The sequence below is a fragment of the Carettochelys insculpta genome, chromosome 1 (assembly GCF_033958435.1).
Source record: "Carettochelys insculpta isolate YL-2023 chromosome 1, ASM3395843v1, whole genome shotgun sequence".
Classification (NCBI taxonomy): domain Eukaryota; kingdom Metazoa; phylum Chordata; order Testudines; family Carettochelyidae; genus Carettochelys; species Carettochelys insculpta.
Window position 1 is genome coordinate 218812122 of NC_134137.1, and position 25216 is coordinate 218837337.

General features: G+C 40.2%; 2 protein-coding genes across 8 annotated transcripts in view; one reads left to right on the forward strand and one right to left on the reverse strand.

Annotated features, from left to right (window-relative positions):
- CMSS1 (cms1 ribosomal small subunit homolog) overlaps positions 1-25216 on the forward strand; it is a 422380-nt gene that overhangs the window by 10580 nt on the left and 386584 nt on the right. Inside the window, exon 1 of one of the 2 annotated variants that reach the window (XM_074999563.1) lies at positions 6350-6398. The exons of the other annotated variant lie outside the window; for it this stretch is intronic. Within the exon in view, the coding sequence (XP_074855664.1) occupies positions 6383-6398 (16 nt within the window). The 5' untranslated portion in view covers positions 6350-6382. Of the gene's footprint in view, positions 1-6349; positions 6399-25216 lie in introns of those variants that run through there. 2 annotated transcript variants of the gene reach the window in all.
- FILIP1L (filamin A interacting protein 1 like) overlaps positions 1-25216 on the reverse strand; it is a 377577-nt gene that overhangs the window by 7512 nt on the left and 344849 nt on the right. For all 6 annotated transcript variants that reach the window (XM_074999501.1, XM_074999495.1, XM_074999510.1 and 3 more), the window contains one exon: positions 20354-23102. In XM_074999501.1, the coding sequence (XP_074855602.1) occupies positions 20354-23102 (2749 nt within the window). The remainder of the gene's footprint in view (positions 1-20353; positions 23103-25216) is intronic.

Here is a 25216-nt window from a genome sequence, read left to right on the forward strand (position 1 = left end):
TCATGTCTCCAGGCCCTAGTTTCCTTAATTGTAAAATGAAGCAGATACTGATCCTCCTTTGTAACTGAAAAGTACGTTGGTGCCTATAGATGAAACTTACTGTATAAATACTTTATTGTTAACCCCTCTCTCTCTCACGTTTATCTATAGTAGAAGATTTACCCGGTGTTGCTTGGGTCCTTCATGGCAGGGAGCTGGGGATGTGGTGTTGCAGGAGTCAGAGTAGAGGCTTAAGGATGTGTTGGTGGAAGGCTCAGGGCAGAGGTTAGGCTGTGTAGGGGGTGCAGGAGTCAGGTTTGTGGGGTTAGGAGGGGTTCAGGGCAGGGGTTGGGAGGTGAGGAGAGTTTGGGAGGTGTTGCAGGACTCGGGCTGTGCTGCCTGGCTGCGGGCTGCTCCCCGGGGCCAGTCTGTGGTGCTGGAGGCCATGCTGCAGCCTGTGGCTCTCTGGTGCTGTTGGCATGGTGGGGACTTCTTTCCTGGGCTGGTCAGGGCAGCGGGAACCTCTCCGCCGGGTGGCGGGGGCTGTGCCGCCCAGTCGGCAGCTATTCCACGGCTCTCCCAGGCTGCCCTGCTAAGGTAATTTTGGAGCACAGTATATCTGTCTCTAGTGCTTGCTGCCCCTCCCCCTCGCCCCCGGTCATTCTGGAATAAAGCACTCCTTGGTATCAGAGCCCTCCTTTTCCATTTGATGAGAAACAGACACATTCAACACACATCCCACTGTCCTGCATACCAACTTTTTTTGGCCCTAGCTTTCACCATTTAGGAGTTGTTCCTGGACAGACAGATTCTGAGATGAATAGACGGACAGACAGATGCACAAAGGCTCTCAAATACATAGTAGGTATAAAACCCTAGACATGCTGGTGAGAGCTCACAAGAGAGCACCAAAGAGATGGTGCTGCCTTTTTAGCAAAGATTTAAGGAAGTATTTCAGGCATAGCTTGGCCAGATGGCTATTCTGTGGGGATGCAAGGGTTTATTTGTGTGCAGAATGTGAACAGTAAAGAAGGAGTGGAATTATTATTTTTAGGCAGTGCTGCTGAGTAGGCTTTGTGTGAGCCAACAACCCGTAAAGGCTCCTGAGGCCTCACAATCTAGAATTAAGGTAATACTCAACTGGTTATTGAACTAACAAAGGAGGGGGTGATGAGGAACAGTACAATAGCTTAGAAAGTTCAGGGGGTTGAGTATATCATAATGAAATAAAGAAAAGGAAGAAATGAATTTTGGAGGGGGAAAAACACCTTCATTACCTCACAGGCATTTACTTAATTCTAGAGCAAACTACTAAAAGTGCATTGTGAGGAAGAATCCTGGACTGACTGACAAGGGAACAGACCATAGGCCTGTTTCAGCTGTATCGGCTTTACAGAACTAGAGCTTCTCACTATCGTCAAATCCTTCAGTGTTAGAGCAATTCATTTTGGTACTGGAGGCAGAAGTTGCTCTGGATGCAGTGTTTTTTTTATTTATCTTAACCATATTAAGAAATCAGGGAAAGAAGGATGCAAGTTACTATTGTTTTCCCTGTTGCATTGGTGGGTGAGCAATATGTTGTTGCTTTATAAGCATAATGTGAAATGACACTTAGTTTAAACAGAGATACCTTGAGAAACCATGGTAAACATTCCATAAATGCTGGTGAGATTGCTATGGATTAGGAGTTTTAGAGGATAATTATAACGGCAGTTGTGAAAAGTAGACAAATAGTTAAGGAATGCTTTTGCTCTGGCCTTTAATTGTTGCTGGAAGTTTAGTTGCATCACTTTTATTAGCCTTCTGAAAAGATCTTTTGTATTTTAACAATTTCCGCATGATGATTTTTGATTTTGTGTGTTTTGTAGCAGTCAGATTTCCTGTTGCAGGAAAAAAAGATTTACTTTTATAAAATGATGATTTAAGTGGCTTTGCAGTTTGTCACTGATTAAATGATAATGCTTCAGGTGCGTTTTATTACTACTGATAAGTATATTACTGAAAGGATTCATTTGATAAAGTCTGATCAGTGTAGTTTTTGGAACTGTAAAACTATTTTGGTTAGAGTTTTGGTTCAAACAATAAAAAAAACTCAACATAGTTATGAAAGTACAATCCAGATATGGATGCAGTTACACAGGCTGTAAAAGTTCTAAACTGGTATGATAACCCCTTGGCTTATGTGTAGGTTGCATTCCCGGGCAGCCACGTGTAAGTTGAATTTTGTGCAAGTTGGAGAAGCTGGGAAACTAACCAACATTGTTGTGCTGGTCAGTTTGCCAGTTCCCAGGCCTGGTGGGGAGCTATGAACCAGGAAGCAACCTGGCTTCCGGCCCCCCTCCTTGTGGGAGCTGGGAGCCACGCTGCTGCCTGGTTCCCAGCTTCCTGACATTCCTTGGAGCCAGGAAGCTGGCCAGGGGAGCAGGAATGGAGCCATAGGGTTGGTCAGTTTCCTGGCTCCTGCAGGCCGTGGGGAGCCAGGAGCCCCCTGGTTCCTGGCTCCCCACCGTTCACGATTTCAGCTCACGTTAATCTAAGTAACACGTACATTGAAATCAAGTATATAGGGGTTTTACTGAACAAGAATTAGCCATGTAGGAGTAAGCTGTAGCAGTGCCTTTCTAAACCAATAGGGCTAGTAGTATCTAGAGCTGAAAGTGAGCTGGGAAGGTTGCCTTCTTTTCCCATCTTCTTTCCCTGATTTCTGTTTATAACTGGTACAGCAGTGAGGATCTGAGGGTTAGAACAAATGTTTTTGGGTCACCTTATCTAGATTGTCCCCTGTGGCAGTAAAGTGGCTGTAAAGTGTGGATGATAATTATCTGCACTATGAATGCACCATGAAAATTGTCTGTAACGTATGTTTAGATTCTTTGGTGTGAATTTGAAGTACCACAGCTGTTATGAATATATGGTGAGAGTTCTGCAGAATGAATCCTCATTAATTCCTTGTCTAGTCTTGAGTGTATACCCTAGCAATGGTTACATTTAAATGATTATTACTTAAGTTATTACCTCTGCATTGCTTTGAAGGTGTCAACCACTGGAATAGCGTGGGTGTGTTTTGGGTTTTGCTTCTTTAGTTTGATATTAGTTCTGGGTCAATGAAAGGAAATCAGGATTCCCATCAAGAATGATTTCTTCAGTTACACGCACCACTCCTGCATGGTTATTCCCTCTACTCTTTTTATGTCCCTTCCCAGGGAAAGTGAAAGGTCCTTTCAGCTTTCCAGTCTTCTTTCTGGCAACCAGAAGAAGCATTGCCTGAGCTAATAGAGCTGCTTGCTGCCCCTATCCTCCTCCATGTAGATGTCATCTCATTTTCAGCCTCCTATTCGGAGTTGGTATGGGCTTTGCAATTCAATTCAGTCATCCTCTAAGTAGCAACTAAGACATGCTGCCTAGCACCTGGAGACCCTTTTTCATCATAGTTCACACTCCTGTTCTCCAACCAACCTAGAAACTATCCTATTCCAAGATACTGTACTTGAGGCTTATTCATTTCCAGAGTTTCCATTATAGGTCTGCTAATTATAGGGAAATAGAAAAGAAGATGATATTTTTACTATTTAGGCTTTAAAAATAGTCCTGTTTTGAACATAGGAACGGCCATACCGGGTCAGACTAAAGGTCCATCCAGCCCAGTGGCCTGTCTGCTGACAGTGACCAATGCTGGTGCCCCAGAGGGGGTGGACCAAAGACAATGATCAAGCAATTTGTCTCCTGCCATCCATCTCCAGCCTCTGACAATCAGAGGCCAGGGACACTGTTTCTGCCCTTGGCTAATAGCCTTTTATGGACCTAACCTCCATGAACTTATCTATCTCTTCCTTAAATTCTGTTATAGTTCTAGCCTTCACAGTCTCCTTTGGCAAGGAGTTCCACAGGTTAATTACGCGCTGAGTGAAGAAGAACTTTCTTTTATTAGTTTTAAACCTGGTACCCATTAATCTCATTTAGTGTCCTCTAGTTCTTGTATGATGGGCACAAGTAAATAACTTCTCCTTATTCCCCCACTCCACACCTGTCGTAATTTTATATACTTCTGTCATGTCCCCCCTCAATCTCCTCTTTTCTAAACTGAAAAGTCCCAATCTTTTTAGCCTCTCCTTATGCAGGACCTGTTCCAAGCCCCTAGTCATTTTAGTTGCCCCTTTTCTGAATCTTTTCCAGTGTCAGGATATCCTTTTTAGGTGAAGAGACCACATCTGTACACAGTATACAAGATGTGGGCATACCATAGATTTATATAGGGGCAGTAAGATACTCCCTATCTTATTTTTTGTCCCTTTTTTAATAATACCTAACATCCTATTTGTCTTTTTGACTGCCTCTGCACACTGCGTGGGCGTTTTCAAGGAACTATCCACGATGACTCCAAGGTCTCTTTCCTCTTACTAGCCCCCATCGTATTTTAAGTATAGCTGGGGTTATTTTTTCCAATGTGCATTACCTTACACTTACCCACATTAAATTTCATTTGCCATTTTGTTGCCCAGTCACTCAGTTTGGTGAGATCTTTTTGGAGTTCTTCACAGTCTGCCTTTTTCTTGGCTATCTTGAACAGTTTAGTGTCATCTGCAAACTTTGCCACCTCACTGCTCCCCCCCTTCTCCAGATCATTGATGAATAAATTGAACAGGATTGGTCCTAGGACTGACCCTTGGGGGAGACCACTAGTTACCCCTCTCCATTCGGAAAATTTACCATTTATGCCTACCCTTTGTTTTCTGTCTTTTAACCAGTTCTCAATCCATGAAAGGACCTTCCCTCTTATCCCATGACAATTTAATTTACATAAGAGCCTTTGAGGTACCTTGTCAAAGGTTTTCTGGAAAGGCTTTCCACTGGATCTCCCCTGTCTGCATGTTTGTTAACCCCTTGAAAGAACTCTAACGGATTAGTAAGGCCTGATTTCCCTCTGCAGAAACCAAGTTGACTTTTGTCCATTAATGTATGTTCTTTTATGTGCCTGACAATTTTATTCTTTACTATTGTTTCAACTAATTTGCCCGGAACTGATGTTAGACCTACTGGTCTGTAATTGCCAGGGTCACCTTTAGAGCCCTTTTTAAATATTGGTGTGACATCAGCTATCTTCCAGTCATTAGGTACGGAAGCTGATCCAAAGGATAGTTTTTACAAACTAGTGTTAATCGTTTTGCAATTTCCCATTTGAGTTCTTTCAGAACCCTTGGATGAATGCCATCCAGTCTTGGTGATTTGTTAACATTGTTTATCTATTTGTTCCAAAACCTCCTCTGATGACACTTCAATCCAGGACAGTTCCTCAGTTTAATTTCCCACAAAAAATGGTGCAGGTTTGGGAATCTCCCCAACATCCTCAGCTGTGAAGACTGAAGCAAAAAAATCATTTAGTCTCTCCATGATGACTTAATTGTCCTTGATTGCTCCTTTTGTATATGTATCATCTACGGGACCCACTGTTTTTTGTTTTTTTTAAGCAGGCTTCCTGCTTCTAATGTATTTAAAAAACATTTTGTTATTAGTTTTTGAGCTTTTGGCTAGCTGTTTCTCAAAATCTTTTTTGGCTTTCCTTATTACGGTTTTATACTTAATTTGGTATTATGTTCCTTTCCATTTACCTCACTAGGATTAGCCTTCCGTGTTTTGGAAGATGCCTTTTTTTATCCCTCACTGCTTCTTTTACAAAGCAAGCAAGCACTGATTTTTTTTTTCTCTCAGTCTGTAAGTATGATGATTAGCTTCAGATGTTAAAAGCTAATCTTACTACGTTAAATTAAATATGGCAAATTAATTTTCTTGGTCAGTAATATCAGCAGTCATTGAAATGACAGGTTAAAATTAATTGTCAAAGCAAGTAAGGGTTGGGGTGCCCAGAACCAGGGCATGTTGCAATTTGATACTCAGGCTTCGTCTTCCTTCATTTTAAATTAACCTCTAGAATAGATGTCAATTATTGGAAATTTGAACTGGATAGGAAGAGCAAATACCTCTTAATATAGAAATTGTTATGCATGATTGGACCCATGGCATATCTAGCTTTGTGGGTTGGGTTTGTGGTTGTTTTTTTTTTTTTTTTTTTGACATTAGGCAGGGTCAGGAAACTGCAAGGGACAACTATAGAACAACATGCCTGGGGTAAGTTTATTCCTAACCTCCAGCAGTCCAGTGATTGGTTTATGCTCTGAGCACCAAAATTTCTATGTATTATATGTTTGTAACTTATTATTTGCATGCTTTTGATAAGGAATTGCAATGATGGACGAACTTAAAATCAAACTCTATCAGACATTTTAACAGATTAGTATTTTTCTCCTTTTATATTTTCAGAATGATCAGTGTAAATTTACCGTTTCTTGGCACAGAAGTGCAGGGATCATGGCGAGTGTGGGTGGAGGTGCAGTGGATTGAGGACAAGATGGGCATGTTGAAAGGTACCCGTTCTAGCTATCTGGCTGTCTCCCCATTGGCTTACAGGAGTTTCAAGCCAACCCTCACTCTGACTTCTCTGTGGAATACAGCATGATGTGTGGCTATATGTTTTCTGTCTTAGAGATTTATGCCTTTCATTAAAGGACAAAGGGGAGCATGTAGTGCTTAGGGCTTTCCTCATATATCTTTCTGCATCTGTTATAGAAAGGCATCTCAGAAAAATATCATTTCATTCAATTCTTTTTCAGCACTTGCCTGTTTGAACAGCAGAGGGAGTCCTCTCCTAATTTTTGTTCTGTTCAAACTGTTAGCTCTGTGTAGCCCAGTTATGCAAACAACCTTATTTAACTCTTGATAGGGCAAATGTATGAGGCTGATGAAAAGAAAGGTGATGATTGCTTATCTCTTCCTTGTGCTTCCTAAGCTTGTTAAAAGCTCTGGCTATCCTGATCAGGAGTGAGTTAGAGCTAAGGAATGGCAGGGCTGGGCTGGAAGTAGCATTCTCTTTTAGACATCGAGGGCACATCTACGCTTGCATTCCTCTTCCGAAAGAGGTGTGCAAATGAAGTAAATGAAAAATGCAAATCAGGTATAAATTTGCGTATTTGGTACCACATTTGCATATTGATTTCAAAAGAGCTTCTTTAGAAAGAAGAAATCCAGTGTAGACTCTGCTCTTTCAAAAGTAAACCCCATCTTTGAAAGAATCCTTCTTCGCTTTATAAAAATCACTCTTATGGGAAGAAGGATTCTTTTGAAGATGGGGTTTACTTTTGAAAGAGAAGCATCTACACTGGATTTCTTCTTTTGAAAGAAGCTCTTTTGAAATTAAAATATACAAATGAGGTGCTAAATACACAAATTTATGCCTCTTTTGCATTTTCGATTTACTTCATTTGCATACCTCTTTTGAAAGAGGAATGCAAGTGTAGATGCACCCCAAATGATAAATATTGATTTTTATAGTTCTTGCAAGCGTGCCTCACCACAGGCCCTTCCAGTTTGTCCTAGTTCACTGAGCACCTCTATTTTCATTCTGAAATGTTTCAGGAAGTCAGAATGAACAGATTGAAGGTTTTTACTTTTCAGCTGCGGTCTGTCTGTCTGTCTCTCTCTCTCTCTCTCTCTCTCTCTGTGAGTGAGAGATTGTTTAGCAACACTGTATTCTTCTGCAACAAAGGTCCAAAATGCTACATTTTGCTGCATCTAGGCTTTTAGCATTTATTTAAGTGCTGTAGTATTTTATTTTTATAGTTGCTCATGTACAGATTTTTTTTTAACATTATGGAACACTCTCTGAAGGCCAAGAATTCTCAACTTTAGCCAGTCTACATACATTCCGAAGCTACCAAACTAACTAGTCTGACTTTTAAGAGGTATGAGACATGCACAGTTCATATTTATCTGAGGGAGAAGATAATATTATGGAAATGAAATTTGAATAAAGAGAAGGGAAGTGATAGGGTGGAGGTGCCCTTATGAGCTGCAAGGAGAGGAGAAGGTTTTTGTGCAAGGTTTGGGGAGGCAGAGTTTGGATATGTAAATCACAGTGGGTGTGACCAAAGAGAAGGTGGTTCGTGAAGGGTTTACAGAAGTTCTGAAATGCATCCTTGAATGAATAGGAATCTAGTAATGCTCAGTAGCTTTTCTTAAATACTTGTACAAAACAGGCTTTAGATTGCTTAGCATTAATACCTCTGGAGAGAGGAATGAACAAAACTATTTTAGTTATAGTAGCACAAACAACGAATCTGCAACCATATTTCTCTGTAGTTATTAATCATCTAATTTAATGGAACCTGGTCATGTCTCAGTTCAAAATATGGCCTGTCTTTTTCATGTGTAGTCAGCCTAGTGAATTTACACAATGCTTTTCTTCTCAAAAATTGCTCTTCACGGTTTTTTGCATTTTCATTATTCAAACTACAGAGGCAGTGCCCATGAAGAAGACCTTACAGTCTGGTATGCATGTTTAAGGTGCGGAATGGAGAATCTAGATCCCTGTGTTTTTAATTCTGGCTATGCTGTTGATTCACTTTCTTGCTGGCCAAATCACTTCACCTTTCTGCACCTGTTTTCTCATATGTAAAGTGGGGGTTGATTATAGTTTGTTCTCCTTGATAAAATGCTTCACGAAAGATAGCGATACCCATTGTGATGTGACTGCTTGTGTTCCAAGGTACCTTTGGACATGGATTACACAGGGATTGTATTTTTTGATCTGTGCGTGCCATTAATTTGTCATTACAATTTATTTGTTGTTATAATTAGTAGTGGGAAAGGAAGATATCAGTAAAGCCATTTCTGCAATGTGATGAGAGCTTTTACACTGAAAATGCATATTGGCTTTTTAAAATCCTTGGGAAAAACTTATTTAAGTTTTGAATTGTGTACAGAATGTATCAACAACAACAACAAAAAATGTTCCTGTGTATTCAGGCCCGCATGCCAGGTTTTAAACTGGAACATGTTTTTATGATTGAATTGTAGATGCCTCAGAAACTGGTGTCTCTGTAGAAATGCTGACAGGTCCTTAACTGTTGCAGTATGACTGGATCACTATTCCCGTATTATCAAGCACCATAAGTGTTGAGCCAGTTGGCTCACTGTATTATTCTAACCCTAGAATTCTGCATGCACTGGACAGCTCATGCTGTGGAACTAAATACTCTTGGATTGTGCCATTTTTAACTGTTGAGTTAAAGTTAGAGGAGGAGAGGATTGGAAAAAGATTAGTTGTAATAACCTTTGGTGTTTTGATTTTTGCTTTACAGTGCATATGATGCCCCTGGTGTATTTTGATTTTTATTATAGTGTTTCATTTACAGCTGGGGGTGAAGGAAGAATTGAACTGCTTAATATAATGAATTTGTGCTGTTCAGAAAGAGAATTTGTGTTGAAAGTATACGCAGTTTCTGCACACGTGCCATGAGCTTTGTCTAACCCTCAGCCACACAGGAGACCTGGCATATCAAAATATTTTATAGGCTTTTCTGTGTTGCTCATCTCCACAATATCTGAGCATCTTGATTTTCTTTTAAAAAAAAAAAAAAAGGCAAGTTTTAATATCCCCATTTTGGTGGTTGGGATCTGAGGCTCAGAGAGGTCACACAAGGAGATGGGCAGAGTTAGGAATAGAAGCCAACCTAGCCTGAGTCCCTTTCAAAAGCCTTAGCAATCAGAATCTTATTTATCCTCCTTTTCTTTTGGTTTGTTTTAACTAGGATATTTTATCAGCTTTAAACTTGAGTTAATTGACACCCTGCTGACTGGTCAGTATAAACAAAGACAATTTATGCCTATCTTCAAGTCATCCTCATCGATCCCTGAGTATGTTCTACATGGACCAGGGTTTACCTGAGGAGTAGCAGATATGGTGACACATATTTTATTCTTGTGTGCTGGGATTTTTGTGTCACTTTCCTCCGTGGTTAAAAGTTGTGTTTTAAATGCAATCTCATTTTCTAGTGAAGGCACACCTGTGCTACAAAAGAAGGGTGTCAGTTTGGTTTAAAGGGAAATCTCCATTTTCTGTTAGTAATTTATTTAGAGGACTTTTTCCCTCTGAGCTGGTCCCTAAAATGCCAATTCTGAAGTAGGGTTGATTGTATCCAGCAGAGGGAAGTATTGACACTTGGCTATTACCTCCATGTACATTGGTAATGTAATGTTTTCAGTAAACCCACTTCCTCTTGGTTTAAATCTGTTTATCTATTCCTTTCATAAGATTGTTGGCAGCAGTGATTCTTTTGTGCAGATTCTGGGCAACTAAGGATTGTGTGCTAACTTTTTTTACAGTGTTCTGTTTTCAAACAGATTAGGGTGGCCAGATGTCCTGATATAGGGGCTTTGTCTTATATAGGCAATTCCAACTCCATCCCCTGATTAAAAACAAAAAAGTGTGTCAGTTTTCCACACTTGCTCTCTGGTTTCTCTCTTTTTGCTTCCCCACCCGCCAAGAAGCTTATGAAGCCATAGGGCTAAACATAAATATATTTTAAAGCAGAATTTTCTTCAGTATTGGGATTGTTTATTCAAGCAAAAAACTAAATGTATATTTCCCCCCTCCATTTTTGTTTAGCATACTTTGTGGTAGCACAGAGATGAACTATGTTGAGTCTCTGTTATGTTGGTTAGTGCACAAGTATTTGGAAAATAATAACCTCTGCATCAAAGAGCTCAGAAGTGGGATCCACATTTTTATTTCTCGGGAAGATCTGTAGATTTCAGGGTAAAGTTTTAACACTTTTGAAATCCACATTTTAAAAGTTTTTTTTACACTACACAAAGGCAAGATGGTAGTGTGTGGGTTTTTTTGTTCATTGGTAGTGTTCACTTCTAAGAGAGAAACAAGGCCTGTAATGGTTTGAGTATGAGTTTAAGAACTCCTGAGTTTTAATCTTGTCCTAGGCTGTCTTGTTCTGGTGCTTTGAAAGTCTCTCTCTCTCTCTCATTTTCTCCTGTTGCAAAATTAAGATATTGTTTCTTACCTTCCTTAGAGAGATTCTGTGAACATTAATTGTAGTACTGTACTCTGACAATGAAAATGTTATGTGCTATGTATTTTCGAGGGGAGTGACAATAATTAAGTGAGAAGCCACCAGCAAGATAAAAGCTGTTTTTGATGTATTGAAAACCTCTTCACATGTGACTTCCACTCTGTCCCCTGTTATGAATAATATTTAGTCACCTAAGCTGATTATTTTCAGTGTGTCTCTCTGTGCTTCAGTTCCCTCAGCATTTTGGCCCAGGAGGCTCTATGCTGTCATGCAGAGAGTGCAGTAATACTCTGTGGTTTATTGATTGTGGGATTTGTCCTTGTAATAAAATTTCACAGGTATTTGTCAAAGCCTTCAGTTTCTGGGGTGGTTTCCCTTTCACAATAATTGATTTGAGCATTAAAATATCTCTTTTGCACCCATCCATGCTGCTTTGAGCTCTTAAGATCTTTCCTTGTTTGTTTCTTGGTAAGAATATTTGTTCTACCCATTGCCTAAGTCTGGAGATTCAGGACTTCAGTCAGCTTTTATGTGTCTCAGTAGCTGATGTTTCCTAATCTTTGTGCGCATGGTTCCTCCATCTCTATGCCAATCCAGCAGCATCAGTTTTATTATAATCATTCTGTGCTGCCATATAGTAACTTGACATTTTTTTTTCATGTGTGTGATAGAATGCCTTTTAAAACCTTGTAAGAGATATCGGATGTCTCCCTTTTTTTCTTCTTAACAGCTGTAGTCTGTCTCCAGACACTGTTTTCTAGGGTGCGTCTAGAAAAGAAGGATTTAGCTGTACCTTCTGTTTTCATCAATCCATCTTCTTAATTGGCTATTGAGGTTTGTTGTTGAATAATGTCAGGCAATGCCTCTCATTCATCATGAGCACTTTGCTTCTGCAGTATATTAACCTGTGATTCCACCCCCACCCCACCCACACCCCCTACCAGGAGACAGGGACCAAAGGTCAAAAGTATGTTTCTTGCAAAACAGTAGAAAGCACCGCTGTGCTACTAGGCTGGCTCTCCTCCAGAATAAACTAGACCACAGTTTTCAAATCTGCGTGCCTAAAATTATACTCCTTCCCCCATCCCTCCCCCTTATTTAGACATCTAAATAAGTGGCTTGACTTTCAAGTGACCTGAGTACCCAGCAGCTCCCATCTTCCTTATCTTCAAAGTGAGAATCTAGGGTGCATGTCATGGGAGGATGTAGTTGAGTACACATGGCACCGTCATGTTGGCCATTAAAGAAGGGTGCTCAAATGGGTGAGATGTAGTGGAGTGCTACCTCTTCTTCCTTTTTTGTATCCAGTTAACCCCTGTCTTCCTTCCCTGAAGGTTTGACTCTGTATCTAGGGGAAAGGGAGAATTTGTTCAAAGATTATTAGAAGAAGGGCTCACTGAAAGCTCAGGGAACAAGTTGGTGTCAACATAGGATGAGACAGGTAAGAATCACCTTGGAATGCTAGTGATCCTTACTGTTTGTCTTATGAGCAAGATAGAACAGAGTTAGTTGAACTTTCTTTTTGGGAAAACTTTTGGGCGTACCTGCTCTAGAAACAGTTTATTTAATAATTATATAATCTAATCTGATATAATCTATAAATTTCACTTTGCTCATTTCTTAATGTCAAAGGGTTGTGGGTAGAGGATAGTTTACTTCCACAGGGAAAAAAAAAGTATGGAACTGAATAGAGCAGCCCATCTTGCTTTTAATCTTACACTGCTTCTTTGTGTTATGTAAGAATATTGTCAAGCTCGCTTCCCCCTTCGGCATGCTCATTAGAAACATGAGGATCTCTTTTTACGTGCGGAAGGTGAAGAAGATTGCCTAAACGTCTGAACTGCAAGATGCTATTTGAAGCTGTAAACTTGAGTTGTAAGCATCTGTTTCCCCAAACGAATCAACCTTACGACTGTTTACCTGCAGTGGGATGGATAGTGGCATGGGAGAGCTGCTCAAGTCATGTATGAGGCCTTCAATAAGTATTCAGGTGGCTAATCCATATCACTGCTGCCACACTGCAGTTTTTGGGTCACGGATATAATGGCACCAAAGCTAGTGGACCTACGCAGCCTGGAATTATACCTCTAGCTACAGTGTAGATGTTCCCTAAGACTAGGCATCCCCATTCTCTTTGCAATTTGTGACCGAGAAGAACTGGACAATTTGCCCAAAGGACATGAGTGCTTATTAGGAATGACTAACTTAATTCATGTTGTATAATTAATTTTTTGGAAGACAGTGTAACAGATTACTGCCTGCTTGTTGCTAATCAACTAAGCTACACAGGTGGAGACGCACATCTCATAAAACTGGAATGGACCTTCAGAGATCATTGAGTCCAGTCCCCTGCCCTCTTGGCAGGGCCAAGCACCATCCCTGACAGGTTTTTTTTTTTTTTTAAATCTATTTGCCGCAGACCCCTAAATTGCACCCTCAAGGACTGAGCTCACAACCCTGGGTTTAGCAGGCCAATGCTCAAACCACTGAGCTATCCGTCCCTGGGCCCTATATTGAAAATCTGCTTAGGTGAATAGCATCTGATAATGCGTTATCAGATGCTTTCAGAATCAGGAGCGGCGTCAAACAAGGATGCGTGCTTGCTCTGACATTGTTTGGGATCTTCTTCGCACTCCTCCTGAAGCATGCCTTTGGATCTTCAACAGAGGGCATCTTGCTGCACACAAGATCTGATGGGAAACTGTTTAACCTTGCAAGGCTGAAAGCTAAGTCTAAGGTGCGAGAAGTCCTCATCAGAGACATGCTGTTCGCAGATGATGCTGCTGTAGTGTCTCACACAGAAGACCAGCTTCAAAAACTGCTGGATCAGTTCTCCAAAGCGTGCAAGGACTTTGGGCTTACCATCAGCCTAATGAAGACAAACGTACTCGGTCAGGATGTTGCTGAATCCCCATCAATCAGCATTGACAACTATACGTTAGAGGTCGTCCACGAGTTCGTTTACCTCGGGTCCACCATCACTGACACCCTGTCATTGGACACTGAGCTAAATAGGAGGATCGGAAAAGCGGCCACAACTCTGTCCAGACTCAGCAAGAGTGTGTGGAATAACAACAAGCTGTACACTCACACCAAAATGCAAGTCTACAAAGCCTACATCCTCAGCACCCTCCTTTACGGCAGCGAGACTTGGACCCTGTATGCCCTCCAGGAAAAGAGGCTGAACGTCTTCCACTTGCGCTGCCTCAGGCGCATCCTTGGAATATCATGGAAGGACAGAGTGACCAACACCGCCTTCCTCGAGCAAGCTGGAATCCCAACCATGCACACCCTCCTCAGGCAGCATCGACTCCGCTGGCTTGGCCACGTCCACAGGATGAATGATGGAAGGATTCCAAAAGACATCCTGTATGGTGAGCTAGCTTCTGGCAAAAGACCTCCTTTACGCCCCCAGTTGCGTTACAAAGATGTCTGCAAGAGAGACCTCAGAGAGGTAGACATCGAGCTGGACAACTGGGAAGAACTAGCAGACGACCGCAGCAGATGGAGGCAGGGGTTACACAAGGGCCTTCAGAAGGGCGAGTTGAAGATCAGACAGCTAGCAGAGGAGAAGCGAGTGCACAGAAAGCACAATAAGGACTTGCCAGACACCTACTACATCTTCAAGAGATGCAGCAAGGACTGTCACTCTCGTGTGGGTCTTTATAGTCAGAATAGACGCTGTAAATTAAGTCCTCAATTGAAACTTTAAAGGGCACGTTTCATAGTCTATGCAGACTGAAGGATGCCTACTATTTAGGTGAATAGCTGCCTTTTTCGACTACCTTCATGAGCTCTTCGGGAAACCTCTGTGTATCTGCTTAGAATGTAAATGCAAAATGGTATGTGGTTTTCTACGTAATTTTAAAATAAAAGCAGAATGTAAAGCTAATAAGGACGCTGGCATTTCCGGTACTTGCAAATGTTCTCAATGTTCTAAAATATTCTGCCAGAATATTGGGGATTAATGCAGAGGTATGCACTGATGCAAATGTTCATACGTATAGGATCTTAATGGCATAAGTTGAAAATTAGTTACATAGAGATCTAATGTTCATTTTGAATTGGCAGTTTTAAACCTGCTACCCATTAATTTCATTTGGTGTCCTCTTGTTCTTGTATGATGGGCACAAGTAAATAACTTCTCCTTATTCACCCTCTCCACACCTGTCATAATTTTATTATACCTCTATCATGTCCCTCCTCAGTCTGCTCTTTTCTAAACTGAAAAGTCCCAATCTTTTTAGCTTCTCATCATGCAGGGCCTGTTCCAAGCCCCTAATCATTTTAGTTGCCCTTTTCTGAACCTTTTCCAGTGCCAGGATATCTTTTTTTTTTTTTTTTTTGGTGAGGAAACCACATCTGTACACAGTATTCAAGATGTGGGCGTAACATAGATTTATATAGGGACAGTAAGCTACTCCTTGTCTTATTTTCTATCCCTTTTTTAATAATACCTAACATCCTATTTACATTTTTGACTGCCTCTGCACACTGTGTGGATGTTTGCAATGAACTATCCACGATAACGTGAAGATCTCTTTCCTAATTAGTTATAGGTAAATTAGCCCCCATCCTATTGTAAGTATAGTTGGGGTTACTTTTTTCCAACGTGCATTACCTTACACTTATTCACATTTGAATTTCATTTGCCATTTTGTTGCCCAATCACTTAGTTCTTCACAGTCTGCTTTTGTCTTGACTGTCTTGAACAGTTTAGTGTCATCTACAAACTTTGCCACCTCACTGCTCACCACCTTCTCCAGATCATTTATGAATAAATTGAACAGGAGTGGTCCTAGGACTGACCCTTGGGAAACACCACTAGTTACCTCTCTCCATTCAGAAAACTTACCATTTATGCCTACCCTTTGTTTCCTGTCTTTTAACCAGTTCTCAATCCATGAAAGGACCTTCCCTCTTATGCCATGACAACTTAATTTACATAAGAGCCTTTGATGAGGCACCTAGTCAAAGGCTTTCTGGAAATCTAAGTATACTATATCCACTGGATCTCACCTGTCTGCACGTTTGTTAACCCCTTCAGAGAACTCTAACAGATTAGTAAGATGCAATTTCCCTCTGCAGAAACCATGTTGACTTTTGCACATCAAATTGTGTTCTTCTATGTGCCTAACAATTTTATTCTTTACTGTTGTTTCAACTAATTTGCCCGGAACTGACATTAGACTTACTGATCTGTAATTGCCAGGGTCATCTTTAGAGCCCTTTTAAGTATTGGTGTCACATTAGCTATCTTCCAGTCATTAGGTACGGAAGCTGATCCAAAGGACAGATTACAAACTAGTGTGAATAGTTTTGCAATTTCCCATTTGAGTTCTTTCAGAACCCTTGGATGAATGCCATCCAGTCTTGGTGATCTTGTTAACATTAAGTTTATCTATTTGTTCCAAAACCTCCTCTAATGAGACTTCAATCCAGGACAGTTCCTCAGTTTAATTTCCCACAAAAAATGGTGCAGGTTTGGGAATCTCCCCAACATCCTCAGCCGTGAAGACTGAAGCAAAGAAATCATTTAGTCTCTCTGCAATGGCTTTATCATCTTGATTGCTCCTTTTGTATTTGTAGTGTCTAGGGGACCCACTGGTTAAAATTTTTAGCAGGCTTCTAATGTATTTAAAAAACATTTTGTTATTAGTTTTTGAGCTTTTGGATAGCTGTTCCTCAAAATCTTTTTTGGCTTTCCTTATTACAGTTTTACACTTAATTTGGTAGTGTTTATGTTCCTTTCTATTTACCTCACTAGGATTTGCCTTCCACTTTTTGAAGGATTCCTTTTTATTTCCCACTGCTTGTTTTACATGGCTGTTAACCCATGGTGGCTCTCTTTTCGGTCTCTTAGTATGTTTTTTAATTTGGGGTAAGCTTTTAAGTTGGGCCTCTATTATAGTTTCTTTGAGAAGCTTCCATGCAGCTTGCAGGGTTTTTGTTTTAGTCACTCTGGCTTTTAATTTCTGTTTAAGTAACCTCCTCATTTTTTGCATAATTCCCCTTTTTGAACTTAAATGCTGGAGTGTTTTTCTCGTCACAGGAATATTAAATTTTATTACATTATGATCACTATTCCCAAGTGGTCCCGTAATAGTGACCTCATGGACCAGATCCTGTGCTCCACTCACTACTAAATGGAGAATTGCCCCTCCCCTCATGGGTTCCCATACCAGCTGCTCCAAGAAGCAGTCAGTAACAGCATTGAGAAATGTTATTTCTGCATCTCGTCCTAATGTGACATGTATGGGGATAATTGAAATCCCCCATTACTATTGAGTGTTTTATTTTGGTAGCCTCTCTAATCTCCCTTAACATTTCAACATCACTGTCCTGATCAGGCAGTTGATAATATATCCCTGCTGCTGTGTTCTTAGTAGAGCTTGGAATTATTATCCATAGTGATTCTAGGGAACATTTTGATTTGTTTAAAATTCTTATTACATTTGATTCCATGTTATCTTTCACATACAGTGCCACTCCGCTACCCACACGGCCCATTCTGTCCTTCCGATATATTTTATATCCTGGTATGATTTGTGTCCCATACACGGTCTTCATTCCACCAGGTTTCCATGATGCCAATTTATGCCAATTTCCTCCTTTAATACAAGGTACTCTAGTTCACCTGTTTTATTAGTCAGACTTCTAGCATTTGTGTAGAAGCATTTTAAAGATTTGCCTCTGCTTGTCTTCCCATCCCAGATGTATTAGATTCTTTTATACATGATTGTTTGTCTGATCTAGCCCATTGTTTGATATCTCCCCTCCTCTCTTTTTTACTAAAGCCTAGAATATCTCTATCGATGGATTCTCCTCGAACAGAAGTTTCTGCCCGATCCACGTGCTCCTCTGCACCAATCAGCTTTCCCCCATTTCTTAGTTTAAAAACTGCTCTGTGACCTTTTTTAATGCTTAGTGCCAGCAGTTTGGATCCACCTTAGTTTAGATGGAGCCCATCCTTCCTGTATAGGCTCCCCATTTCCCAAAAGTCTCCCCAGTTCCTAATAAATCTAAACCCCTCCTCTGTACACCATTGTCTCATCCATGCATTGAGACTCTGAAGTTCTGCTTGCCTATCTGGCCCTGCGCGTGCAACGGGAAGCATTTCTGAGAGTGCCACCATAGAGGTCCTGGATTTCAGTCTCTTTCCTAGCAACTTAAATTTGGCCTCCAGGACGTCTCTCCTACCCTTTCCTATGTCGTTGGTACCAACGTGTACCACAACCACTGGCTCCTCCCCAGCACTACGCATTAGTCTATCTAGATGCCTCGAGAGATCCGCAATCTTTGCACCAGGCAGCCAAGTCACCATACGGTTCTCCCGGTCATCACACTATCTTGTGTAGCTTAAATCTTTTTAATAGTGCTCTAGTGCACTTCTTTAAAATTTGATTTAATTGAAACTCTCCTGAGCTCTATTTTTTCCATCATTTGCTAATTATCAATATACATTTTTGTGTTTTCCTTTTTCTTTTACAGTTAGCCACTGTCTTCTGTCATAATCATTAACTCTCCATTCAGTTTTCATTCATGCTTTTGACGTCTTTTGCAGAATCAGGGCTTGAAGTACAATTAATATCACTGTTTGCAATCATGGGAATGAATAGCTTTATTCTGTCCAATTTGCCTTGAGCTGTGATTTATAAAATACCCAGATTCAATTTAAGCAAAAATATCTTGATAATAATTAGCAATGTCATGAAAAGACTTTTTTTTTTCTAAACGTGTAATTCAAATTGATTCTCTTTAAAAAGCTATTTTCAAAAGAGTGAATTTCAGCAGTAATTCTTTATTGAGATAATGAGAGAGATGTCGAGAGAGAATTTAAGACCTTTTGGCCTTATAAATAATTCAAACTGAAGCTCTGGTTTCACTCTATGTAATATTCTTCAGAAGCTATTGTTACTATTTGTCATTTATATGTACCAATATAGCATCCAGCACTGTTGTGTGTGACTCAGTTTTGTCTAAATAGTGGTACTGTACTACAGGCTTCACCTCCTTCATCTGTCACCCTTGGGACCCAACTGGAGGAGGGAATTTCACGGACAAAGGGAAGTCTGCTGCCCACTCCTTCCCAATCCCCCCCCAGCCCTGGGGCCCCCTTACCTCCTGCTGGATCGTGGTCTCTGTTGGGCCAATACTGGCTCAGCCATTTCTGGGTGCGAGCTGCAGAGGTTGGTTCCAGCCCAGTGGTGGACATGGCCCCATTCCTGGCCTGGTGGGCACCAGCTCTGCCCCAACTGAGCTGCTGCCATGGTCCCAGAACTGCAGGCATGGCCCAGGCCTTGCAGAGACCACCTCCAGCCCTGGCCAGGGTTCTGGACACTGCACTACCCTGCAGGCACCAGCCCAGTCCCAGCCCAGAGGCTGGCTCTGGACCGGCCAGGTTGTAGGCACAGCCCGCACCTAGTGGGCGCTTGATGATGCTCTGGCTGCGCTACTGGTGTGGCCATGGCTGGGCTGCCTGCATGGTCCCAGCACCAGGTGCAGCCCTGGCCCTGCAGAGGCCAGCTCCTGCCAGCAGTCATCTCTAGCCAGGGACAGAAGCCCCATTGGGCTCCCCTGTCTGAGGCATTTGGGCTCCCCTTACTAACCTCCCAACCTGGGGTTTCTGGTCCTCCTAACATCCATGGTCCTTAAGGTCTTTACATATTTATATTTTTAATGTAGACGAAGTTTGCTTTACAGAAAACAAAAAAATCTGTGATCTCAACTCAACCCAATTACAACAGAGAGATTTGAAGGAGGAAACAGATGAAGTTTTAACAGAATGGAAAAAAAGTGTTTGAAAAAATCCACACCCATAAAGTCCTCAGTGATTGACATACTCCAAAACATGTGACTTGTGCATCATGAACTTAAAATTGGTACTGTACATGTGATTTTGTGTGTGTGTTTGATCCAAAAAAAAAAAATGAGGCTTGGAGAAATTGAGTAATGGAAGGAAGGTCATGAAAACATTCTGATCTGCACGTAGCAAGCATTTCAAGGATTTAAAATAAAAAGCTGTCATATGCGCAAAAATATAAAACAAGTGCACCTCCCTCCCGAAAGAACAAAAAACCAAAATCTGCAAGCAATGGTAAAAACAACCAATGATTTACTGTTTTCTGGTAATGTTAAAATATTTCACCAAGACACCTAGCAATCAAAAGTAATGTGAGTTTCAAAAAATGGAAATACACAAAGATGTATTTATACAAGTGGAAGACTAAAATTTTACATAAAGATATTTCTGTGAAAAGATATACAGTAAGTGCACACTCAATATGACTAAGCAGGCAAAACTTAACGTTAGTTCCAAATAGCATTGTACAGTTCATGCACAGATCTCTCCAAAAATAAAAGGGGTGTTCCGAATAATTCTTGCTGGGATGAAAAATAGGATGGGTTGCTGGCAGGGGAATCAGTACGGATGGGAATCAGTTATAGATATTACTTACTGTAATTTGTGATTGTCGTGGGAGAGGAGTTGCAGTTGGTGTGATAGTGATACTGCTCATGATTTTACTAGCAGGTTTAGTGGGTGTTCCATTAGTTAGTGCTGGAGTTCTGTTGTCCTGAATTGAAGTACAAGGTTTTGCTGAATTAGCAAGAGCCTGAACATAAGGACTTCCTAAATGAATATGGATTTTATTATCCTCAGTAGTTATTACACTTGATCCAGTGCTGTTAGATCTTTGAAAGTGCCATGATGTTTGCCTGTCTGGGGACACTCTGAAAACAGTATGCTTGGCACCAATTTCCAAAGGCTCTGGAGAAAGCATTTGGTCTGGAGAACTTGAAGAACCTGTAAGAGCCAACGGAGACATTGTTCTTTCTGGTGTTATTGAGCCACATGATTCAGGAGTTTGAGACCTTGCAAAAGTAGCCAATGTAATAGGTGACATGGTTTGCTCTGGAGTCATGTAACTATCAGTTAATTTTGATTTTAAAGGCGTTAAGGAGGCATTTTGAATAATGGTTATTCTTTGCTTTGGTGTGCCACAGTTTGGTATAACCGCTGTACTGGTGTAAGAGTGAGGACTGTCTGTAGTAGGGCTTGTTATTTCAAGGGTCGCTGTATTTTGTCCATGGTCTGGAGTAACCTTTATATGAAGCGGTTGACCAGGCGTGTGACTTAAAACTAAGTCTCGTGGCTGTGTACAATTTCCATTCTGTTTGCTGTGAATTTTTCCATTTTGAGGATGGCTGTCTTTGGACTTCATCCATGGGATCCATAACTTTTTGTTTACTGCATTTGCAATAGATGAATTGCATTTGAAAGACACCGTTTGCTCCTCATCATTGTCTTCATCTTCATTATCACTCTCTTCATACAACTGCCCATTTATGACTGCTCGTTCTAAAGGAACAAGACTCTTGTAATCAGGAGGTTCGCTGTCTGCTGGATCTGTTTGGACTTCTTTAGAGAGAACCTGCAAATCAGAAATTCTCCTTCCGTTAAGAGTAGGTCTAAGGCTCTTACTGAAGCGTCTGTATCGCTCTAATTCTTTGGTAAGGTTATCAGTTTCTCTGGCTAGCTCTCTGTTTTTGTTTTCTTGCTGGGTGAGTTTCTTCTGTAGGACCGTATGATCACCCCGTAGATGAGATATTATGTCTTCTGTGGCCATGTATTCATGAATTTTTTCTTTCAGTGCTTCTACCTCCCTAGACAGGTGCCCTGACTTTGCTTCTTCTTCTTTAAGTTTTTTGAAAAGCCACTGTTCTTGGTTGCACTCTGCTTTCTCTGCTAATTTATACCTAGCCAGTTCCATTTTCACGTTCTCCAGTTCTTCTGATAGAAATATAGCTTTGTCTCGTTCATTGATGTACCTTCGCTCTAGAGACTCAAATTCATCTTCAGTTTTCATGAGATCATCCTCTATGGCCTTCATTTCTTTCAGTTTATTTTTCAGCCTCTCAACTTCTTGGGCAAGTTCTTTAATCTTGTTGTCCTCCTGCTGTAAGCACGTGCTTGGTTTAGTAGTCTCTTTGAGTTTATTTTTAAGAAATTCTTTTTCAATGGCTTCTAGTGACTGAAGCCTCTTCCGTAGAATATTTACCTTGGAAAAGAGATCATTTCCTTTCTCCTCCTCTGCTTTCAGTTTGTTTTTCAGTTCGTCTCTTTCCTTTGTTACACTGGATATTTTTTCCTCTGCATCAGATTTTGATTTCAGTGCCTTTTTACTTTCTTCAATTAGTTTTTCTGTAACTGACATCACTTTGTTTTGCTCCACCTGAAGCTGGGCAGTTGCAGTTTGTAACTTTTCTTCTGTTTGCTTTATTTTTTCACTCATGGTTTTTCGTTCATCCACAAGCATAACTGTTAATGTTTTTAATTTAGTTAAATCTTCCTTGAGTGTGCATTCTGTTTTTTCTAACTTGATTTCAATGGCTTCAAGCTCTTCAATTCTAGCTTTTAAGCCTTCCAGTTCCTGAGACAATTGCTTTGTTAACATTTTTTCTTTTTCTAGATTGCATTTCAGAGTATAACATTCTTGTTTGCTCTTGTTGAAAGCATCTTCTAATTTCTCTAGCTCCATAATTCTTTTGTTGAGTTTGTCAACTTCTGCTTTAAAGTTCTTGTTTTGTGCTGCTTCTTTTTCTAGTTTTTTGTTAAGCTCCCTACACTGATCTTCCATTTTTATGAGCTCTTCGTCCTTGCCTTCCATTTCCAAGACACGTATCCGTAATTCTTCCACTTCAGATATAAGAGTGGAATTGCCACATTCTCCTTTGTTTATTTTTTCCCTTAGGTCTTGTAATTCTTCCTCTGCTTTTCGTAAAGACTTATTAGTTTCCTCTAATTCATCAATTTGTCGAGTGAGTGCTGTTAATTTTGACCGGAGCTGGCGATTATGGCTTTCTTCATTAGTTAGTTTGGCCATCATTATTTCTTGCTGTTGGGATATCTTATTGGTTTGGGCTTGCAATTCTGCTTCCAGCCTAATTGCTTTCTGCTTCTCTTCTTGGGCTCTTGCTTCAGCAATGGTGAGTTTCTCGTGTAATTGCTCTGCAGAAATGGTTAGCTCTTGGATCTGACGACTTTGTTGATTCAACTGTTCTGTCAGTCTTTGCTGTTCATCTACCACCATCAAAGCAAAAGTTTTCAGCTTGGCAAGTTCTTCTTTCAATTTATTTATTTTCTTGTTGTTTTCCTTCTCTTTTTTTACCTGATAAGCTGTTTCCTGGTCAATTAGCTTTTTCAATCTGAAAAACACAAAATAAAATATATTTTGTAGTGGAGTTTTCAAAATAGAGGTGTTTAGAATTTGCATACCAATTAGATTTGAGGTGAACAAAGTGCAATCTGTGATATAACCTGAGGCTGTCTGACTCTGTAGTGCAATGGAGAAGGTCATAATGACTGTAAGTCCTCACATTAACTATTTCATTGTAGGTAGAGGTGCCTGTTCCTCATTCAAACCTGCACGCTCTACTGTTTCTGCTGTAGAAGTATAGCTTCTGTATTTACCTGTGCAGCTCTATTAGTTGCCAAGCTTTAAACACTACTGTAGACCAAAATTAAATTATTTGGCAGTTCCCAAGATGTGGTCTGAATGCACTATGTTTATGCCTGTTTATCTGCATTGGTTATTTAGATGTAGGTGTAACAACTGATATAACTAAGTTGATACTAAACTGTGTCAGCAACTTCTAAGTGAAATGGGACCCTTGCCGTTTTTTAGCAATCTAATTCTGCAGCTAAATTCTTGGGTTGGTGGTTGATGTTTTGAATTGCTCACAAATCCCATACTCCTTGTAATGCAAAACTCAGAGCTGATGGTATATCTGAGAGTCATAGTATGAAGCTTTGCCTTTCATGAAGACTTAAGCAGTTCCTTGAGATGTTCCTAAAATCAGGGTTTACCTGTAACTGTTGTAGCTCAAGTATAAAATTACAATCTTTCCTTTTTATGAGATGCAAGATATTCTACTGGTGTAAGATGCGTGTTAGGATTGTGCATTTGTGTCCTGCAAGAACCTGAGTAATCCAAATAGTGTTTTTCATTTCACTTCATACAAGTATTGCACTATAATTCCTTTGTCATGAAAGTGTAACTTACTAACATAGCTTTTTTTGTTGTTAAATAACTGCACTCAAAAGTGAAGTAATGTAAAGTTTTAGAGCCTTCAAGTTCTACTTCTTGTTCAGCCAATCGTTGAGAGACAAATTTGTATACATTTATGGGAAATGCCCCTGCCCGCTTGTTTACAATGTCACATGAAAGTGAGAACACCTGTTCGCATGGCACATTAGTAGCTACTGTTGCAAGGTATTTATGTGCCAGACATACTAAACATTGGGATGTCCTTTTGTGTTTTGGTCATCATTCCAGCTAACATGCTTCCATGCTGATTACACTCATTAAAAATTCATTAATTAAATTTGTCACTGAACTTGTATGTCATCTATTCTATTGTGCCCGCATCCTGCCCCATTTTTCATGTTATAGCAGTCTTGTATGATGTCTCAGCACCTATTCATTTTTAGAATACATTTACAGCAAATAGAACAAAGAAAAGGTACCAATATGAAATTTCTAAAAATAGTTACAGCACTCAACCTGAAATTTAAGTCTCTGAAGTCCCATTGAAAGTCTGAGGATGAGGTGTGAGGCAGAAGTCTTAACAGAGCAACACTCTGATGTAGAAACTACAGAACCTGAGCCACCAAACAGAGAAAATGAACCATTTGTTAACGGCATCTGACTCATGATGAAAAAGAACATGGGTCAGTTTGCGCTGCTTTGGGTTATTATTGAGAAGAACCCATCATCAGCATGGTCACAAGTTCCCTGGAATGGTGGTTCTAACATGATGGGACATAGGAATTTTTAGCATATCTGCCATGTAACTTTCTTGCCACATCATCTACAAAGAGCCATGTGCTGTTCTCACTTTCAGGTTACATGATGAACAAGAAGTGGGCAACATTACCTGCAAATTCTAACCAAACTTGTGCAATTGGCTGAATAAGAAATAGGACTGAGTAGTCTTTAGGTTCTAAAGTTTTACACTGTTTTATTTTTGAATTCAGTTATTTCTGTACATTATTTTGTAAGTTCATCTTTCGTGATAAAAAGATTTCATTGCAGTAGCGGTATTAGATGAACTGAAAAACATAATTTCTTTTGCTTTGTACAGTACAAGTATAAATAAAGTGAGCAATTTACACTTTTATAGTCTATGTTGTGATTGCAATCAATGTATTTGAAAATGTAGAAAACCCCCAAAGTATTTCGATAAATGGTATTCTATTATTGTTTAATCAACAAGCCTACTTATAATTTCCCTCGGGAAGTGGACATTGAAAGACATCT